Source organism: Chaetodon auriga, chromosome 1 (genome assembly GCF_051107435.1).
Source record: "Chaetodon auriga isolate fChaAug3 chromosome 1, fChaAug3.hap1, whole genome shotgun sequence".
In the NCBI taxonomy this organism is placed as follows: domain Eukaryota; kingdom Metazoa; phylum Chordata; class Actinopteri; order Chaetodontiformes; family Chaetodontidae; genus Chaetodon; species Chaetodon auriga.
Genome location: NC_135074.1, coordinates 15,953,038 through 15,974,626, shown reverse-complemented (window position 1 = coordinate 15,974,626; position 21,589 = coordinate 15,953,038). Strand labels below are relative to the sequence as shown.

The 21,589-nt window shown below is 40.9% G+C and overlaps 1 protein-coding gene across 1 annotated transcript in view; it reads left to right on the top strand.

The window, feature by feature from the left end:
• myom2b (myomesin 2b) overlaps positions 1 to 20,409 on the top strand; it is a 29,904-nt gene extending 9,495 nt beyond the window's left edge. The window contains exons 9-39 of the mRNA XM_076737474.1: positions 287 to 448; positions 625 to 766; positions 1,026 to 1,225; positions 1,999 to 2,052; positions 2,174 to 2,301; positions 2,819 to 3,002; positions 3,142 to 3,316; positions 3,407 to 3,528; positions 3,620 to 3,807; positions 4,154 to 4,280; positions 4,468 to 4,646; positions 5,733 to 5,847; positions 6,100 to 6,262; positions 6,607 to 6,713; positions 7,784 to 7,828; positions 8,241 to 8,377; positions 8,608 to 8,752; positions 9,037 to 9,099; positions 9,467 to 9,534; positions 10,509 to 10,622; positions 10,816 to 10,903; positions 11,699 to 11,737; positions 12,623 to 12,728; positions 13,487 to 13,553; positions 13,949 to 14,045; positions 14,625 to 14,661; positions 16,581 to 16,603; positions 16,744 to 16,799; positions 16,893 to 16,982; positions 19,280 to 19,405; positions 19,719 to 20,409. Of these exons, the coding sequence (XP_076593589.1) occupies positions 287 to 448; positions 625 to 766; positions 1,026 to 1,225; positions 1,999 to 2,052; positions 2,174 to 2,301; positions 2,819 to 3,002; positions 3,142 to 3,316; positions 3,407 to 3,528; positions 3,620 to 3,807; positions 4,154 to 4,280; positions 4,468 to 4,646; positions 5,733 to 5,847; positions 6,100 to 6,262; positions 6,607 to 6,713; positions 7,784 to 7,828; positions 8,241 to 8,377; positions 8,608 to 8,752; positions 9,037 to 9,099; positions 9,467 to 9,534; positions 10,509 to 10,622; positions 10,816 to 10,903; positions 11,699 to 11,737; positions 12,623 to 12,728; positions 13,487 to 13,553; positions 13,949 to 14,045; positions 14,625 to 14,661; positions 16,581 to 16,603; positions 16,744 to 16,799; positions 16,893 to 16,982; positions 19,280 to 19,405; positions 19,719 to 19,928 (3,557 nt within the window). The 3' untranslated portion in view covers positions 19,929 to 20,409. The remainder of the gene's footprint in view (positions 1 to 286; positions 449 to 624; positions 767 to 1,025; positions 1,226 to 1,998; positions 2,053 to 2,173; positions 2,302 to 2,818; positions 3,003 to 3,141; positions 3,317 to 3,406; positions 3,529 to 3,619; positions 3,808 to 4,153; positions 4,281 to 4,467; positions 4,647 to 5,732; positions 5,848 to 6,099; positions 6,263 to 6,606; positions 6,714 to 7,783; positions 7,829 to 8,240; positions 8,378 to 8,607; positions 8,753 to 9,036; positions 9,100 to 9,466; positions 9,535 to 10,508; positions 10,623 to 10,815; positions 10,904 to 11,698; positions 11,738 to 12,622; positions 12,729 to 13,486; positions 13,554 to 13,948; positions 14,046 to 14,624; positions 14,662 to 16,580; positions 16,604 to 16,743; positions 16,800 to 16,892; positions 16,983 to 19,279; positions 19,406 to 19,718) is intronic.
• Positions 20,410 to 21,589: the final 1,180 nt, after the last annotated feature.

The window sequence follows — 21,589 nt, the reverse complement described above, 5'->3', positions numbered from 1 at the left end:
CGGACACTATTTTTATTGCTAATTAATTCTAATGAAAGTAGTTAAATAGACTCTCGCGATTTACCTCCAATACATGAGTAGTTTAATTTGCTGTGTCTATCGACATTACACAAAGGTGCCATGTGGTATAAAAGCAAATTATTAGTTCATCTTGTATATTCAAAATCTCTATATGCAGCCAAACCTCCTGTAAAATATAGAGTTATATATTGCTCCAGCAATTTAGAAGGTTTATAAGAATTCTGCAGGAGGTGAGACTGAACTCAGGATCCTCTCTCATTTCCAGACACACGTCTGTTTGATTCTAAATGGGTGAAGATTGAAACTGGCAGAGGAGTGACCACCTTGACTCTCCCAAACCTCTTCAAAGATGACGAAGGCCTCTACACGCTGCGCATGGTCACTAAAGGAGGCACTGCAGAACACAGTGCTTTTGTGTCTGTCGCAGGTGACTGGACAGTCTAAGAGATATTGATAACTTGGAATCAAACATCATACTGTTTTATTTTTATTTCATCGTCAACATAATGTGGATCTGTTTTTCACAGTTTTACAGGACTGTTACTATGGCTAATTCCTCACCTATAATATGTTACACATATCACTGTGTCACTTCCTGTGTAGATGGTCCTCCCCCTGTCCCCGCTGCACCTGGTGCTCCTATGGACATCAAGATCCACGATGCTAATAGAGACTATGTCATTGTGTCATGGAAGCCCCCAAATACCACCACAGAGGGACCAATCCTGGGATACTTTGTGGACAAGTAGGAGTTACTGATATAAACACCATAAATAGATAAAATGACCAACATAAAGACAAACTGATTACTGTAAGTCATCACATAGTTCGTTTGAATGTCTGTCGAAATGAAGGGGTTATTGTCTGTAGGTGGATGAAGGGGTTATTGTCTGTAGGTGGAGGAAATCCTTCATTTCAAAGCCTGTTATATGATATGGCTGTCTTTGTGCTTTCTGGAACTTTCCTGAACTCCTTTTGCTGTCTCTTTTGGCTTCATTTTGTAGATGTGAGGTTGGAACTGAAAACTGGACCCAATGCAATGATCACCCCATAAAGATTTGCAAATACCCAGTGACCGGGCTGTTCGAAGGACACTCCTTCTACTTCAGAGTCAGAGCAGTCAACTCGCACGGAATCAGCAAAGCGTCCCGCATGTCTGATCCAATCGCTGCACTGGACCCCACTGAGTTTGAGAAGCTCCATGGTGGGTTTAAGAAGATTAGTGCGGAGAAATATCATCTCTGCCCTTTATGTTTAGTTGCTAATGTGTCAAATGCCTCTGCTGTTTTGGTATGTTTTGATTGGAATCTGAAGTGATGATCTCTGACATAATCATATCAATGAATGTCTCTTTTGCTACTTTCTTTTATTGACTGGACACTAACTCTCTCTCTCTCTCTCTCTCTCTCTCTCTCTCTCTCTCTCACACACACACACACACACACACACACACACACACACACACACACACACACACTCTGCTATTCTGTTATTCTAAACATTATTAGCTATGTTTACTGACTGCAGATGATCAAACGTTATGTTGCTGTTAGTATGTTGATGTGGTTTTTATCCTGCTTGAAAAGACTCAGTCACAGCATCACAGAATTAAAAAAGAGCTTAAAATTATGGTTAAATGTAAATAGTTTACATTTTTACAGACTCAATGTAAATTTAGGTAGTTCACATTTCCTTCTTGTTTGTTGTTAGATTTCATTTTACATTGCATTCTGCAGAATTTTTTGCATTTCTGATAATTTTGCAGCACTGAGCAGACTATTTTATTGGAAACTGCTGCGTTGAAGGGTCATTGTACAAAGTTTGATTTAAGGTGTCTTTTTTGCATCCCAGTGTGCTGATTTACCCCAGAGTAACATTTATTTAAATCTCTGCCCAAACAAACAATTACACTGAACCTGTAACTGTAACTTTAGCGGTAACCTAACACGTGACGATGTTGTTTTTCTCTTTCTGTAGCCAAAAAACTTGGAGGAAAACTAGATGTTGTGTCTTACCATGATGACGTGGAAGGTGAGTTTTTACTTAAATTACTACACTTCTGCATGTTTTCTTGTGTGCAACCCCAATTCCAAAAAAGTACACTGTGTGTATGACATGTACTTAATGTGCATGCATGTGTGTTTTTGTGTAGCTGAGGGAAAACCTCCAGGTGCTCCATCAGGAATGCGTCCCTCAGAAATAGACAGGACATACGTTGTTCTGAGCTGGAAAGCTCCTGCGTATTCCAGCAAAGCTCCCATGTGGTACTACATAGAAAAGGTAACAAAAATGTCATTCTGTCACCACTGCTGCTGTGTATACTACACTGTACAAACCACTTGAATGAACACCTCAGTGTAAGAATGCACGTTCTTCTGTGTTTGAAAGCCCCTCCCTCCTCCAGTATAAAAACACTTACCTTTTCAGTGCTTATTTGGTCCAACAATATTCATTTTCAGTTCTAAAACTGACTGAACACATACATTTTGATGGCAGGAAAACAAGCTCAAAATTGACTGCTTTGAATTGTTAATGAAGCTAACAGACTCATCTCAGGCAATACACAATGTCTTCATGTGTGATGAACAGTTTCCTTGTGCAGTTATCTAATCAACTGCGCTGGATCAGTCGATAGTGAACTGACTAGGTGAACCTAAACAATTACTATAGATCCACAACAAATCCAGGTTAAAGTGCAGCACAACATATCAGGATGTATGTGAGTGTGTGTGTGTGTGTGTGTGTGTGTGTGTATAGGAGCAGTAAACAAGCTTTCTCTGTCTCTCTCAACTCACAGTGCCTGGTGGATAGCGGCGCATGGCAGCGTGTTAACACTCAGGTCCCAATTCGATCTCCCCGTTACGCCGTCTTCGACCTGGCAGAGGGCAAACAATACAAGTTCAGAGCTTTGGCTGCCAATATCTATGGAACCAGTGAGCCATCAGAGCCGAGTGAAACTATCGAGACTCTGGAACTCAAAGGTCTGTTTCTGCCCATTTATTCAGTGTTACACAGATCAACAGATTGTCTACAACAGTGGAATACAGCCACACACAAGAAGCAATTGTGGTTCATTGTCTATTATCATTTTTATGATTTAATGTCGATTTCTGTCTTCAGGTGTGCCATCTGCTCCCGGCCAGGTGATTTCTACCAGGGAAACGGACACCTCTGTCCTCATCCAGTGGGCTCCTCCAAAGGAACCCAATAATCTGATTGGCTACTACATCGACCAGTGTGTGAAGGGGTCCAAGGACTGGACCTCGGCCAATCACAAACCTCACAGGAGCACCAAGTATGTTTTCAAGCCAACAGATATTACTGAGAAATGTGTCTTTCTCTATATTTTGATTATGAGGTTTTGCATGTGCTTCTGTTTCTGCAGGTTTGTGGTTAGCGGCCTGACCAAAGGAGAAACCTATGTGTTCCGTGTCCAGGCTATCAATGAGCTGGGTCTTAGTGATGAATCCCAGGAGTCCGCACCTCTGACTGTTAAGGCTGCCCTTAGTCAGTATTCTATTCTATTTTTGGTTATTATTACTGATGAAGATGTGATTATTAAAAAGTAAATAAAATGAGTATTAAAATGCCTTTTCAGCCACCCCCTCTGCTCCTTACGACATTGCATTGCTGAACTGTGACGGTCATTCAATGGTGCTGACCTGGAAGAAGCCTCTTCATTCTGGAGGAGCAAAGATCAAGGAGTACTATGTGGACAAAAGACGCAGCGGAACAACCATGTGGAGAGAGATTCACATCCCACCAATCGCAGACAGGCTTTATAAGGTACGATAATGTATGTTGTTAACTTTAAAACATCAAAACAAACTACAGAATGGGCTACAATTTTAGCATAAATTTGATACAAGTGCTTCCGTTGGTTGATCTTTGATACCACAACAAAACTTTCACTGAAAGTAGTGCCTGAATCAGGCATATATTTTTGTTTTAATGGTTTGGTTTGTGGGTTAGTTACGATCTCTGGATAAGCAACTTCTTCACCAAGTGCTCATTAACTACTACTATCCACTGTTACGTGCTGGTTATTTTGTGCATGGTCGGCTTGCTTGAGTTCGGAAAGCGGCTTGTTTAAGATAATAACGGCGTGTTAATGGTAATATTTTACTGACAGGTGGAGGGCTTGACAGAGGGAGCAGTCTATCAGTTCCAGGTGTATGCAGCCAACCTGGCTGGCCTCGGATCAGCCTCCAAACATTCAGCCGACTTCACCTGTGAGGCCTGGACTATGCCGGAGCCTGGTTAGTAGTATCTTCTGACTGACTCAGGGACAAACTTTGAAACTTACCCAGAAAAGATGAAGCATATACAAGGTTAATGGCAAACATGCTGATGTCTACTGCGTAGCCTCAATAACCAGGAGGAAGAGAGTGAATGAAAATGTCCTTGAAATGTCCACACATGTACAAATGTCTTTCCTCCCTTTAGGTCCTGCCTATGACCTGACTTTCACTGAAGTGAGAGATAATTCATTGGTGGTTGAGTGGCAAAAGCCTGTCTACACTGGTTCTGGAGCAATCACAGGTTATCACGTTGAGTACGCTAAGAAGGGCACTTCTGAGTGGACCACATTCAATCAGACAGCTGTCAGTCACCGCTTCCTCAAGGTGAGGGCATCTTCAACATGTTTTATGGTTCCAGTACAATTATTTAACTGAAATCCTTCCAATTTGACTGGTTGATAATCAGCTAATCAATCAATGAAACAATTTTGATAATTGATTAATTATTTGTACATAATGCTATAAATTCTCTGGTTCCAGCCTCTAGTTAATGTGTGCACAGTCTCTCAGTCTTCTGACTAAACTTAACATTTTTAGGGTTTGTAGTTTTGGTCAGCCACAACAAGCAGTTTAATATATTCTGTAACTTTACTAAATATTAAATACATATGTAAATATTGTTGTGGAGAAACCAGATGCTGGTGTTCAGTGAGACCACTGCTGAAACAGGTTACAACTATTGCACATTGTGCTTTAATGCTATGTTGTGTCATGTCCAGCAGAGTGCAAAGCTTTCTAGTAGCTCCTGTTCACTATAACATCGTTTTCAAACTTGCGTGTATTTTGTTTGAACCTTCTGCACCAGCCTACAGTGATTTATACACTGTTGTACAGTGATACACTTAGAGTACACTGTGTGATACTGACACCTAGTGGATAAAGTAAACAGTTACTGGGTTAAGTCCAGGTTAGGTTCAGTTTAAGAATGAAAAATAGCAGCAATTAGGGGGACTTAGTTCGTATGTGACACTGGTAAGTCAGATAACAAATCAACATTACATGTATTTGATTACTGTGTAATGCAGAGACTATTTAGTGGCCTAATAAAAGATGGGCTGCAAAACAGTAAGATTCATTATGAGTGAATAAAAATGCAATTCATTTATTACAAAAAAAAAAAGGGGGGATATGACAATAAATTTAGCATTTCGCTGCTGGATAAGCTGCTGGATCTCAGAATTTACAACTACAGTCATTATTTCATCTGCTAAATAAGTTACCTCAGAAACTGGATTTGCAACGGTTTCTGATGTTGTGGGAAAACAAATGGGCCAAAGTTAATGTCAACAGTTACTGTACCTGCCAAATTTTCTCAAAATGATGGTCAACACAGGTGTAGACCAAAAAAAAAGGAAAAGAGGCCTCTCCTCCGTTCACCAACACAGGGTTGTTTTCTTGTTTGCTTCCTAGGTAGCAGGTCTGGAGGCGGGCACTAGCTACGTGTTCAGAGTGCGCGGGGTCAACGCCTCAGGAGTGGGCAAGGCCTCAATGCCCTCTGACCCTGTGACTGCTAAGGCTGTGGCAGGTAACAGACAGGAGATTATCAGATTCATGTCACAATTCTCCATCAGTAATCTCAAACAACATGGCACACACGGCTTTGCCAAGTTGGAATGATGCACTCTTTTTCAAAACGCTGGAGGCAAGATGAAAATATAATAAAAAGCAATGAAATACAAAAATTGATGGACTACATTCCTCCTGTTCCTGAGACCTGAATGGGTGCAGTTTAAAATTGAATACTTTGTGTGTGTTTCTGTGTCTTTGTGGATTCAAGGTTCCCAGGAGGTGTCCTGTGTTGTGGATCAGAAGACAGGGGACATCGTTATGTCGTTCGAGTCCTGCCAAATGAACGAGGGCTCTCAGTTCATCTGGAAGAAAGACTATAAAGAAATCACAGACTTCTCCAAAGGAGTGGTGATTAAGACTGAAGGCAGCCAGTAAGAACACACACGCACACACACGCACACACACGCGCGCGCACGCACACACACACACACACACACACACACACACACACACACACACACACACACACAGAGTTGTGTTGTTATCATTTTTGGGGACATTACTCAGTCTTACATTTACTTCCTGCAGACTTACCTAACTCTAACCTTAACCCTAACCTTTACCCTTCAAATTCAATGATTTACATTAAGGGGACTCGTTAAGGGAGGCGAGTCCCCACAGTGTGGGGAATATAGTAAGTGAAAGCATTTTGAATTCTTAAATGTTCATCATTCCTCTGTCTCTTTTCATCTGTCTCTCTGCGTCTGCTTCATAGCTCTAAGCTGATCTTTAAGAACGCAGACAAAGAGGACTTTGGGACGTACTCTGTTTCTGTCACCAGCACAGAGGGAGTGTCATCCAGCTATACAATCTCTGCTGAAGGTAGGATTTTACCCATCGCTGTGTTAGTGTGGCTCTGGTGCTTAACCACCCTGCCTAACTCTTTTAAAAATGTACAGAAATCCCATACTGACTTCTGTCTAGAGTAACATCTTTTCTCTTACAGCCAAGACTGACAGATTATGAATTGTTGTTGACGCACTGCGATGTGAATTGTAGCCATTATTATCTTCATCGTCTCATTAGCATTTACATTACATTAAATGACATTAAAGATCCATATCCAATATCCATCTGCTAAAGTAATGCATGCAAATATCTTTGGGTGCCTTGATCATGATTAATTGAGCAGCTGTAACTACCAAAAGCAAAATTCAAAAGGAAACCACGTATCGAAGAACTGAGGCCCTGTGTGGGATGAAACAAAGATGAAAGAAATGAGGCAGCGCTTTAAAACGATCACACTGGCATGTAGGCAACAAACAATTTCATTCCACATTAGATGAATGCCAGCAGAGCACGCTGCTCACAACATTTCTCCGAGCTTGGGGCAGTGTGTGTGTTTTAAAACCATGTCATCATGGCAAAGGGCTTTCTGTCAGAAAGTTTCACAATATTTTTCCTGCTATTGCACCACTATGCTGCTAGGCTATAATAAGTTATTCAGTGCGCCTTACACTGATTGTTTCCCATTTGGCCTACAGTTTTTTTCAGCCTAACTTAGAAAGCTTTCTAAACTCCTACTACACAAGGTGTCATATATATTGCACTCGTATCACAGGTCCCTGGAAAGATCGTTTCATATTATAGCTCTTCACGCAGGTTGTTAGAGCAGTTTCAGAATAAATCTTGGGGTCCAGTTCCAGTCTTTAAGAACACTGAGCACAATGTATCATCTTCCTCACAGCGTTGAAGTGTGCGTGCATTTATCTGCCTCATCCTATTAAACACAATTACAGTAATGACTTCTCCAGCTCCAAACTTGGTACTTGAGTCACCCCGTCAAAGTGCATGATAAACTGACATCTGTGTACAAAGTGTAACGTGTATTTTAGCTGCTTATTTGCGCCCATGGCTGCGTGAAATGAATAAGTTGTCTCTTCACATTTCAGAGTTGGCAAAGATGCTGGCACTCAGCTATGATATCAGACACCCAAGTAGGTACCTCTGGCTGACTCTTTCCATCTCTCATAATCTCTCTCTTTGTCCCTTTTAATCTCTCTTCTTTTACGCTTTTTCCTCTGCTGCGTCTTTAATCTGTCTTACCCACTCTCTCTATTTCTCGGATTCTACCTTTCATGCCTTCATTTTGCTTTGTTCTGACTTGCTTTGAACCTTTCAGATTTCTTTCTTCTTTTAGGGGCACATTTCTCCTTTTTATTTGATCCAAACAAGTCTTACCTGCTTTTGCATCACCTGCCTAACCACTATTCACTTCTCTTATTTCTGCCTCCTCTCCTCTCCTTTCCTGTCCTCTTCTCTGACTAACAGTTTGGTTAAGTTATTAGTAACTAAGTGCAATGATGTTTTGGAACCCTTAACTTTCTCCTCTCCTCTCCTCTCCTTTAGTCATCCCACTGAAATCAGAGTTGGCCTATAAGATTTTGGAGAGAGGCAGAATGAGGTTCTGGCTGCAGGCTGAAGAGATTTCTTCCAATGTCACCTACAAATTCTTTGCCAACAACAAGGAACTGTCTGGAGCTGATGTAAGATACACTGTAGTTTAAGGCGCAGACACAGGGTGAAATGGAACAAAAAAAAAAAAAAAAAAAGCTGAAAGAATTGTGTGTCTGCCCTCGATGTATGCTGACCGTGACTCAGTCAGCTATTGCCACATTAGAGCCATAATATCACAGCTAAAAGTATCCACATTCACAAAGTCTGTCTTCGAGTGCATTAGGGCCTTTTTACAACAACCAACTCTATTTTTCTGCAGCCCAACAAGATGGGTCATGACGTCTCTACAGGTATCATTGAGTTCATTATGGACCATTTCACCGAGGAGAACGAGGGCACGTTTACCTGCCAGATCACAGACGGAGGAGGCAAAGCACAGAGCTCCCTGGTTCTGATTGGAGATGGTAAGAGAGGCCAGGTCTCTTTATCCACCTCAGACAGAATGAACACAGCCTGTTGACACATGTGTGAATCTGTATCTCTATCATAAGTTAATGATGATCCTAGTTGATAAATGTAAAGGTGGGTTTGAAGCCATTCGGCCGTGTTTTTTCCCATAAATTATGATTCCGCTCTCATCCAAGGAACCATTAGCCAGCTAATCCACTGCAAGAATCTATAGCAACTACTGGCAACGCTTTGATCTTTTAATTATTCTCTGTTTATGTGTATCTGTATGTGCACACAGCTTTCAAGGCAGCACTGGCTGAGGCTGACTACCAGAGGAGAGAGTACATCAGAGTCAAAGAGGGTAAGAAACACAAGACATCATCCACTTTTAAGCTCGTATGAGCCTTACTCGACTTAGACCACTATGTTGCCTGGGAGACAACTAATCTAATCAGTGAAAAGAAACAGACCCGCTTTACTGCAACTGGGAGCTGGAACCTTAAAACTAAAAATGGACTCATTTCAAATGGCTCGCTACCTGACAGAATAAGTCCTAAATTAGAAATCGCTGGTGTAGGTGCACCTGCAGATTCCACTGTGGTATTTAGCATTTAGAATTTTAAATCCATACTTCAAGCACAAGGCAGTTCTTAGAGCTCATACAATCAGCTAATCTATTTTAAGTTTCCCTTCCCTGGGCCTTTCTCTCCTGCCTTTATCCACCACAGGACCCCACTTCAGTGAGTTCCTGTCACTTCACGTTGGAGACGACTGCTCCGTCACCTTGGTCTGCAAGGTAAACCCAAACTCAATAATCATTGAATATTTACACTCTAAACAAACGGGAGGCTGACTTGCGGATAGCTGATTAGCCATTCTGTGGAGGCTAAGTGAGACAATGCTGCGTAATGATAAGGTCGGGATTGAAAATAACCAGAATTACACTGTCAGGATTTTGTCTCAGCTTTGTTGGCATGAAGGATGTAATTAAAACAATTTTGAAATCAAAGTATTGTTCATGCCCCTACAGACAATTTGACGCTGACATCTGTTTAATCTGTTTGTTAGTTTAGCCCAAATAAAGGCATTTTGAAAAATGTAGAAACACAACAAACATATGCAGGAAATGAAGTGGGTGAATGTTGAGAGGGATTATGTACAGAGGGCATTAACTTCTTTTCAGGCATCAAGCGTTTTGCAGGAATAGGCTCCATTTGTAATTGGTGGCATTGATTAGTTTGGGTATAATATATATTTTAAAAATAACTACAGGCCAGCTTCTCTTGAGGGAAAGAGTCGTTTTCTTATCCATGAGATGGGATGAGAGTCGACAGTGAGGTATCACTTGGTCTTAATGAACCTCTGCATAAACTGAACTTCACACATCACTGACTTGTTGGATGAGCATCTTGTAATGAGTTATAAAATCTGAGGTGTGCTGCATTAATGACATTGCTAACAGGTTTGTATAAGGTGGAACTAAAGTGAATTTATATTGGTGATTTTACCCGCAGAACATCTCTAATGGATCTGTTCCACTCCCTGGTTGCCATGAAAAGATGAAGTGCAATACATCTAAACCCGGGAATGCTAAATGACTTTTAGAGGCAGATTGATGCAGTTTTTGGGCTGGGTCCATATAAACTGCTGCCATTGGGATTGATGATCTGCTACGTAGAAGCTCTTAAAAAAAAACAACAAAAAAAAACTCCTTAATGGCAATTATGTTGAATGTTTAAATAATATTTGTGATTATGTGTTTCCTTGCAGGTTGCTAACTTGAAGAAGGAATCGGTATTCCACTGGTTTAAAGAAGACACAGAGATCATCCCTGATGTTAAGCCTGACCTGGGATCAGGAGTCTGTAAACTGCCAATTAAACTGGTAATTGCACTTTGGCACCGTTTATCTTCTGGATGCTATGAAACTGCGTGCAATACTATTACCTCTACACATGGTTAGTTACAGAATTTAGTGTTTCTCTGAGGATCCAAAACCAAGGACACTTTGTTCAAAAACTACAGATTTCACAGTGTGGTCAGATCTGTTCCTTATATGGTTCCTGTTTCTCCTCCAGTTTTCACTGAAGACCGCAGGGGTTTATAAGGCCACCATCAGTGATGACAGAGGACAAGATATGAGCCAAATTGATATCTCCGGAAAAGGTAAACATATCTCTCGTACTGAATTTATCTTACTGATTCACTGAGTAATTCAATGGCTTACTGCCTGTCTAACTGAGCAAAAATAAATAATGACCTACAGTAAAATGGCCATTCAAAAGCATAAACTCTAAAACGAGCTTGATGCTCATTAAAAAGTGGGAGACAGGGAAAATGTAAAATGTATAAACTGTATCTGTACATGGTAAACTAATGAATTTTTAACAAACCCTCTAACCCTAACCTTGTTTTTCTGCCTACTGTATAAAAATAGTTCCTGCCACATGACAGCTTGCTCACCTGCTGGCTGTATTTAATCCTGGGAAAATCCATTTTAATGTTCCTGTAAAAGTTTGGGTGGAATAAAATTAAGCTGCTACTCTGTAGTCCTTCAAGCTTGAACTTCTGTACACATTTTGATGACAGAACTGAGCATTACTGTCCTTTTCAGATCATCTTTTATCCCCTCTGTATTAGAGGTTAGTAACTATTTAATCAGGGAGAGAATTAGTGGATGGATGCAGCTCTTCATACATTTTTTTTTGTCATTTTATCTCAATTGGAACACCACTAACAAACAGAAATATTTAGTTAATTGCTTAATTATGGCAACAGGGATACTGAGTTGCAGGGTATGGAGACAGGTTGCCTCACAGCAGCAAACACCCAGATGAGTAAACATGTTTAATTTAAACCACTGCTTACTGAGATTTGAATGCAGCCACCAGAGGGCAGCATCGTGACTCTCCATCATCTTGGCTCTTTCCCTGACCCCATGTTTCTCTGCCTCTCCTCTAGTCTTTGACGATGCCATCAACAAGATCAGCCAACTGGCTGGTGGGTATCTGCCTTTGACACACACACATGCACAGAGGTGCTCAATAACAGAAATCCATATTAAAAGCAGTCCTGAACATCACCATCATCCTCCTCTACACACTGACGGGCTGACGTGCAAATGATCTAAATTTATAGAGGAGATTTAGATCCATCACCAGGCTGATGCTTTAAAATCCCACTGCTGCACACACACACAGGCACACACACTTATCAGCATGTGGCAGAAGTTGTCATGCTGGAAGCATTTGGCCATCATGCCATCATGTGGTGAAATCACTTTAAAATTCCACCGCGCTGTCACAGTGACAGTGTGGAGGAGCATCTTACTCCTATTTTAAGAGACAGTCACTTGACAGCTCTGCAGCGACTGCTACAGCAGTGGTTGCAGAGGAGAAGAGGGTTCATTACTGTGATAATGGGAAACCATGGTGATGTGACCAGGTGGATGACACACTTGTACACTTGTAATGTGAAGTGAGCAAAGTCCCACACAGTCATAGTGTAGTGTGAAACTCCCTTTTGGGTATAAGAGCTCTTTAAAAAAAAAAAAAAAAAAAAAAAAAGTTTCTAGTGTTTGAAGTGTTTTATTGAATGCAGCATTCAAACAGTCTGCACTCTGCTTCATTAGTACAATTCTGCTCTCCAAGCTGGATAAATGTAACATAAAAAGGAAAGTCTTGAAATGGATATTACATGTGCAAATGGCCGCAGATGGAGGTTTCATTTTATCTGATTAGTTCTGAGCTAAAAAAAGGTGCATCCTGTTGCTCTCCCTGCAGAGGGAGAGGGGAGCTTATCCAGCAGCAGATGGAAAATATGTGTCTGATTCTGATTTTAAATGTGCCCTCCACAACCTCTATCACCTCCCATCACCTCCTCCAGGAGCCAGTGCAGCACAGCTGGTGATTAACTGCACAGCAACAGGCATTCAGCTGCAGTGTCACATGAAGTATTACACCTCAGAGATGAACATCACCTGGTATCATGGGTAAGAAATAAACAGCACTCTTACTACCACAACACCATCAACAGCTACAACCAGAGGAGAAGAAGAAGAAGAAGAAGAAGAAGAAGAAGAAAATAATGATAGCAATCACTCCTGTATATGTAGGCTGAGGAAAGGTTTTAGGAGGAATAAGAGTATTCTTTTAAGTCTGCCTATAAACATGCTGACCACAAACACATTATTTTGCTTTTCTCTCAAGTTAAACCGCTGGGAGTGGCAAAAACAATAAGCCACATAATAAAACTTGTGATGGCTGTTGGCAAGTGTTTTCATTATCCTGGTTATTGCAGTAAAATTGCCCTGTTTTGTGACAAAAATCACACCCCTATCATTTTCTATAAAGAAGTAAGGCTTTTCTGCACTTAAAAGCACTCTGTCGTACCCTCCAGATTATAAAATGTGGCGGGAGGGGAATCGGAGTGAGAGAGAGTGGACAGAAAGAAAGACAGAGAGGGGAAAAAGACATAAAGAAAAAGAACAAGGAGAAATAGAGAAACAGTGGGCGGTAGAGCTGTTATTCAATTATACAAAGAACAAAAAAATTATGGAGATGAGATTTTGAACCTCTCCCCGTCTTTTCCGCGAGTGCGTGTGAGGGAGCGACAGATAGCAAGAGAGAGAAATTGGTATCCATATGCGTAACATTAGGCAGGCATGTAAACATGATTTTCCATTACCTCTGAAGCAGGCTTCACCAGCTCACACACACACACTAACCTCGTCTCCTCTCCTCTCCTCAGTGAGACTAAACTCTCCCACAGTGACAAGGTTATGATTGGAGGAACCCCTTCTATGGCAACAATGGAGGTATTATCGTCTCCTGTGCGATGCTGAATAGTATATGCCTCTTAAGTGGATCATACATGGGTAATTTTATGACAGCGAAGCCCTTCTGGCAGCGGCACTGGTGATCACTGATGTTGCTTAGAAGTCCTGAGAGTGTCTTAGCAGAGGTGATTCCAGGGCAACTTTTAGACAAACTAAATAGATAATGTCACCTTTAAAAGGGGGTGGCTAATGAATAAAAACATCATATATTTTAAAATTCATTAAACTTAATTAATTGAACAGTGTATCTTCTTTCTACCTTTTGTCTTGAAGCTTTGTAATTATCCGGTAGATGAATGAATCTCTTTGAAGCCAGTAATTAAAGACATGCAAGTGGAAATAAACAATTGCTTAATTAACTGATTGATTCACAGGTGATTGAGCCGACGGAGAGGGATAAAGGAGCGTACTCCATCGTGATCACTGACCCTGAAAACTCACATAAACGCACACTGGACCTCAGTGGTGATGGTCAGTACCTCATTTGCTCTCTCTCTGAGTGTCACTCACTCTTTTTTTATTGATAACACAGTTAAAAAGAGGGTTGAAAACTACACGGTCACTTGTTTTTATGGAGCTCTTGGCTTCAATCTGTAGTTTAAGACTTTGAAGTGACACTTCAACCTTTTGAGTATCAAACACTCATCCCCCTTGGCTTGAAAACTGGCTGTAAAAACTTTGCAGTTTGCTTTTTCACTCAATATACTATATATATTACACTCAATATGTTCCAGAAAGTTCAAATATTGGACAAATGCACTGCTTCTATGTTGCACCGCCCCCCTCCTCACGTTGTGAAGCTATGCCATGAAGTAGAGAATTTACATTTTCACCAAAATATGTTTAACTGACATCTATTAAAGCTGAGCACTCTTGCAGGAGAAGGAGCGAGCAACAGACGCAGGTTTAAAGCCACATTTGAAGCCAGGGTTGAGGGTTTTTTTATACTGAAAAGGTGGATTCCTGGTGGAGTGTTACTTCGAAATAAGGTAAAAAGACAATTGGTTTTGTGAACACTGACAGTGAAGTTGTGTTTTTTGTCTTTTACAGTATATGAGAAGGCTTTCGCTGAGTTCCAGAAACTCAAGTAAGAACCACTCTTTCTTTCTATATTTGTGCCTTTCTGTGTATATTTTAATCACACTAAACATGCATATGATGAATACCTGTTTCCTTCACATCTGAACCTGAAGTATGACATCTCGTAGTATCTCAAAGTATATATTAGGATATATAAATGATATATTTAGATTTTAATCACCATAAGTAAAACTTTTTGCTCACTAGACCCTGTTTGAGAGAACAAAAGGAGTAAAGACTGCAGACACAGCCAGAAAACTTGAGCTGAGCTTCTACACACAACTTCCTTAACTGACCGCAAGGTGCATGTAGATCCAACACAGCATTTCCAATGAGACGATCAATTTGAAGGCTCGATAGACAGACCATGCTTTTGATGCATCTGCTGTGCTGTTTTAAAACACTGGAACGACTCCCTTTCTGAGTTCCCAGCAGGGGCTTTATTATTGTCTCTCTCCAACAAGCGGCAGCTGCCAAGGTTGAGGCCAATGCAGATGTGCCAAAATCTGCAGGCACCAAAAGCCTTTCACCCCCATAGACCTCCACATTAAAATGCCCAGCTAAATAGCAGAAATAAACATGATTACAGCCTGGTCCAAAAAATGCCTTTGATCTTAAAAGCCAGTTCATGATAACTGTACAGGGAGGTGAACGTTTATGGGCATGGTTACATGGCGTGACAGCTAGCCTCTAGGACTCCGCAACCAGGCTTCATTCTGCTCACCTTATCTCCACCCACGCTCCACCTCTTTGCCCATTTTTGGATTAGTCAGGTGTTTGGCTGAGTCAGACAGCCAGAGCCACTGTCACTGAGCATCACAATGGCTCTTCCGAGGGCTATGGGTGACATCACCCAGGCAGCCATATCTTATACAGTCTATGCCCCCCAGTCAAGCCCAAGCATACAGTAAACTGTGCTAGGCTTATTTTATGCTTGCACCCACTGGTCAGAGCCAACGGAAATGCCAACTATCCATGTGTGTTTGCAAACTGAACGGCTGCTATTGAAATGTTCTGTTGGAACACACACTCAGCTATTATATTTGTGTTTTACGTACTATTTTGTACCAGACAGCCTGCACGTTCGCATTTGATGTATGTGTTAACACGATAAAGCATTCAGTAAATAAAGCTGTATCTCAACTTATGAATGTTTGCTGATCAGCTTCAGCAAAGGTTGCTCTCCATCAACAAAACTTGAGTGAATCCCAAAACTCCGAGCCTTGCTGTCTGAAAAAGTCCAGTCTATTATAATTTGAGATAAAAATCAATGTTCAAAAATAGACGCAGTCAGGTAGCAGAGATCCTTCTGGGTCCTTTGGCTAATTGGGCCAAAGCGAAACCCCACACACTGAATTTTGCAAATCCATTTAGAAAAATCAATTGAAACTCCAGACACTAAACAGTGCATGCAGAGTGGAAACTGTCCAAATCCCTTTTCTAATTAACATTCAAAGAGAGACATTTAAGCACAAGATTTTACAAACACATTGAAACAAGTGACACCCTGTTGTCCTTTTGATTGAGCATCAACATGCCAAGAGGAGAGCAGAGTTCCCTCAGCCATCTGGTCCTGTGGCTGACCTCTGGCCCTTCCATGCTGATCCAACAGACCTCACCCAGTTATTACAAAGCAGAATCATTTTTCCCATTGAAAAGATTCTGTTAAGTCCCTGAGTAAACTACAGTATAATGAGGTTTGGCTGTAAACCCAAAATGCCTTGTGCCAAACCATCTGACCACTGCTACTGACCCAAAAATGGAAAAGATATTATGCATGTGGTCAGTGGAAACAGACCATAACCAAACTTGGCTAAACTGCATGTCCAGTACAGGCTTACATTTGGTAGTCTTGTTGCACTCAGTACTGTGCGTGATGCTCTATAAGACAGAGAAAGAAACATTTCTAACTTTTCTGTGTTTCAGGGCTGAGGCCTACGCTGAGAAGAGTGAGTTCATCCTTCCAATCTCCTTGTTTCTTTATACTTTTTCCTAGTTACTTTTACAGTTACTTCTGTTTAAAGATGATTCATCATCAATATGATAAGCAATAGGAATGCTTGGTAATATAAACAATGGTTTGTTCCAGACCGCGGTAAGGTGGTGGGAGGGCTGCCTGATGTAGTCACCATTATGGAAAAGAAGGTAAGCATGTTAGTGTACATGTGACTGTGTGATTTTAGTCTCTGTAAATGTGTAAGTTTGTCTAAGAAAGTCATCTTTTATTCCCCCCCATAGACCCTGAGTTTAACATGTACAGTGTGTGGAGACCCCAAGCCTCAGGTCTCATGGTTGAAGAATGGAACAGATGTGGAACCTGGTGATCAGGTAAATGCTTCGGTCACAAGAACAGAAAACAGACATTTCAAATGCTGCTGCTACCTGTGCAAGCTGCATACTCCCTTCACAAACCAAGCCCCCGCTTCCTTTCTCATGATTAATTACCTTATTAATCAGACACCATCGCCACAGTATGTTTCTGTTAACTTGTCTAGTGATACTATGGGGTTTACACATCCAGAACATGTCCACTGGATTGTGTTGTGGCACTCCCAGTGGCTTTGACTGTGTTCAAATATTATGCACACTCTTTGCACATTCACATAGGTGGTATCCTACAGATACATATTGTCAAAATGCAACATACTAAAATCATGACTACAATAACAGCTTTAGTTTCAATGGAAGAATTCTTGACATGCTTCCATGCAATTCTTGCAAAAATTACACACTAATTAATATAAAGTGATAATACTAATACTAACACTACTGCTACTAGCAGTAATAATAATAATAATAATAATAATAATAATAATAATAATAATAATAATAATAATAAAGTGCCTCACATAAAAAGAAGACATAAAATGAACAGAAAAACAGGTATAAAAAATGTATGAATTAATAGAAAATGAAATATTATATATTGGTAATAAACAAACTACTTTCTAAGTAGTGTATGTTTCAATGCAAAATTGAAACTGTTGAAATAGACAACATCCCAAACGACACATCTAAGTTCCTTGTTTGAAACTGACTGAAGTCTCTGTACAGCCTCCATATGTAGTTAATCAAAGGGCTTCTAACTGCTTTTTGCACCTTTCACACTCCCTCACTGGAAGGATCTACATTGTTTAGGTGAGGTCAGCATTATCAGCACAGACCTGGATCTGTAATGGAACAAATCTACCTCTCATAACTCACTGACCTACTTGCCAGCCAGTACAAGTCTACAGTCTATCCCCAGTCAGTGGAGGCTCTTTCAACAGCATCAGCATCCTGCGGCTCCTCGCGGCTTTGAAGATTTAAGTTTGAGAGACCCCGGTCCAGGTGGAATATGTGTTGAAGTTTGCCCTCTCCTTTATTAATTCCCTCACCTGCTAATAATCTGTTGAAAACAAGAACTGATGTCCTTGGTGATGTGTTTGCCAAATCTCAGGAGTGCGTCTCCCCTACGTAGATACCACAGAGGCCACTACCGATACTAACAGAAAAACAAACAGACATGTATACAGATCCAGAGAATATTGTACTGGAACTCTGAGTAGGAACAGTAGTAATTTTTTACATTTTGTCACTAAGTATGAGATTTTTGTGTTCTGAGAACCACCAAAACAACTATAATAGCCTTATATTATGTCTTTTTATACAGCAGTTCACTCAAACTAAAGAGAAGCTAGCAACCCACAGATTAGCCTACAGTGGTTTAACAAATGAATGCAATTATCCAAGGCCATATGACATGTTAATTAGGAAAGGCCCATCAATTACCAATGTGGCATCTTTTTAGGTCTATTTGATTTTTAGGCCAGTAGAGCTTTTCATTTCTCAAAATTAAAGGCAAGCGTTTCTCTTAATAGGAATGTAATTAGCCTGCTACAAGTGCCACTCCATAAAAATGTACTAATGTCTAGACCTCTCAAATGAGTGGGCAGGTATGAGAGAGGGAAACTGAAATACTGTATTTTCGCCAGCACCCCACACATAGTGCAAGTCAGATCAACACAAGTGTACTCCATCCACATTTCTTGAGACCATGAAAACAAAACTATTGATGTTTAAAGCCTTCGGAGTTGAAGTGCACTTGTGTCAATCTGACTTGTATTATGTGAGTAGTGCCAGCGACACAAGTGTACTTCAACTCTGAAGGCTTTAAACATCAATAGTTTAGTTTTTTGAAGGCTTTAAACATCAATAGTTTAAAGCCTTCAGAGTTGAAGTAAACTTGTGTCGCCAGCATCACTCACTGAGCGCAAGTCAGATCGACACAAACGTACTTTAACTCCGAAGGCGTTAAACATCAGTAGTGTTGTTTTGTGGTCTGAGGAGATGCAGATGGAACATGTTTTTATTGTCATTTAATTCCATATTTTTGTTTGAGCTAACAGGGCTCAGCAGAATATAATAGACTGGAATTGGTCATTACTCCCCGTGTCCATCTGGCAGTGCTCAGCTTTTGCTAAAGGGAGGTGGCTGTCAAAGCTCATGCTGCTGCTCTGACTGCAAGATGAATCAGATTTTAAATAAAACTTTAAGTGACGGGCGTTTTAAATGTTAAATCATGCTAAAGCCCCTCTGCTGCCTCTCTGCCGTTTTTTTTTTAACCTTTGATTTCATTTTTTCAGTACGTGGTCTCCCTGGACCAGGGCAAGTTTGCCAGTCTGACGATCAAAGGTGTTTCCATGGAGGATTCTGGCAGATATACCATGATTGTCCAGAACAAATACGGAGGGGAGTCTGTGGATATAGTGGTGAGTGTCACCACTACGTGCCGCAAATTACAGGATTTACTCAGAACCGTGAAATATTTCTGACCATCTGTGGCACAAATCTTGTTTTTTCTTCTGGGCCTAACAGTGAGATACTCTGTGATCACGCTTGTAACTCTGAGCCATTACAGAGCTGAAATTTGACCTTGTGGGTTTTGTCTGGTCCAGATTTGACAGTTTGACTCAAAAGATAACTGATACTGATAAGATACTTTTTACAGGTATTGTAAATGCATTGATGGGAAATGTCTACATAACACTCACATTATGTCTTACTCTACCTCCTCCTCTCCAGGTCAGTGTGTACCGCCACGGAGAGAAAATCCCAGAGGCGAAACCAACTCTGACCCCTAAAACAATCATCCCTCCCAAGCTCCCCATTGAGATCCCTCAGCCCAAGACCCAGCCTGCTCCGAGCCCCGCCCCCTCTGCTCCGAGCCCCGCCCCTCCCAAAGCAGCACCAGGAAGAGGGGTGAAGAGCCCCACGCCCACCAGGAGGAAGTAGAAAGCATCACGGTCATAGAGGAGGAAGTAACATATTCACAAACTGGTGCACATGTAGACTACACAAGCTTTTACTGGTATGCTCTATCTGGACTAATATTAAAAGCATTTAATGAAATGGAGTGAACACATTTGGTGTTAGAGAGTCACGGAAATGGTTAAACTAATAAATGTAATAATAAGAAGAAAAAAAGAAAAAAATGTATTACTGTGATATCTCTGTGTTAAAACAAAAAACCTGAAATGAATAAAATAAAATGTAACACTAGTTCATATTGGAGCATGGCTAAATTAGAAATGAGTTTAATTAAAATGAGCTGAATTAAAACTTGAATAAAGCTGAAATTTGATTAAAACTATTGCTTGACAAAGAATTAAACATGTTTAAAACTGATGCAGGAATGTAAGTGAAGCCGAATGAATAAACGTAGTTTCAAGGACAGCCCAGTGTACAAATGTCCCAAAACATCTAATGTACATCTGACTAAAATAAAGGTGGAAAAAACAAATTAAGATTATAATATGATTAAACAGAATCTGTACAGAGCACATTGTTGGTCACCACCATGGAGACATCTGCTGACAACGCTTAAACCCGTTGGAGCTACATGGTAAACACTGGATACTTTCAGAACAGTAGCTCTGATATGCCCTCATCGGTATCCTGCTGAAAGGACACCTTATTTTTCAGTGATGCCTGCATTTTTGATGGTGTGCAACATATTGTGCTTTATGAGGCCCTTGGCAGAATTTCTGAATCCCCCCCTCACGCACCTTTCACCTCCACTACCACCACCCTTTGAAGACGGGGCCAAGCCAAGTCGTGATGGCCCTGTGGAGAGAGGTGGGCCCCCATAGGGAGGGACGGCTCTGAATATGATCAATGGTTTGGCTCGGTCTCACGAGACGTGTTTAAAACATGAAGGATTTCATTTACATGTTTCAGAAAACCCCGCTCCTGTCACGGTTTCTGCAGGACGTAGATGCACAAAACAACAGAGGTTTAGTATTACAGCTCAAAGTCACTGTTACATCCAACAAGACGGATGTTTACGCTACGTAGATTTTACCTTCCAAGAAGCTAATTTTCACAAAGAGCATGTTAACACAGGTACAGAGAGAAACAGGCTGTACAGAGCCATCATTGGACAAGCGGCTGTACGAAGCCCTCATTATGCTCCCACCTCTGTCAACCGATGGCTGCAAATATATAACACCATCCTCCTTAACATCACCATGGTGAGATATTGAACATGCTGAAGATCAGCTGGCAGTGAATCACCACTTATAAACCAGAGCTGTGGAGCAGGACTGCCACACTAATACTGCTGCCACTGAAAACTGTCATTCTGCTTAATATTGACTCTGACTGTTAACACACATATTTTTTGGGGGGAAATCTATATGCTTTCTACCTTACAGCTAAATATCAATTATGTACAGTCCTCCTGGCCATCAGCCAACAGCAGAGACAGACGTGCTGTGAGAAGTCAGTCAGGTTTAAAGTGCAGGAAGTAGTGATGGCAGAGCTGATGAAAAAGATGGCTGATGAGATTTGTGGTTCATTAAAGCTGATGAGAGGAGAAGAGCAGACGGAGAGAGAGAGGGAGGGAGGGTAAATTCATTGTTTCTGTGTTTGCTGTTGCTAATAAAAGAACGAGA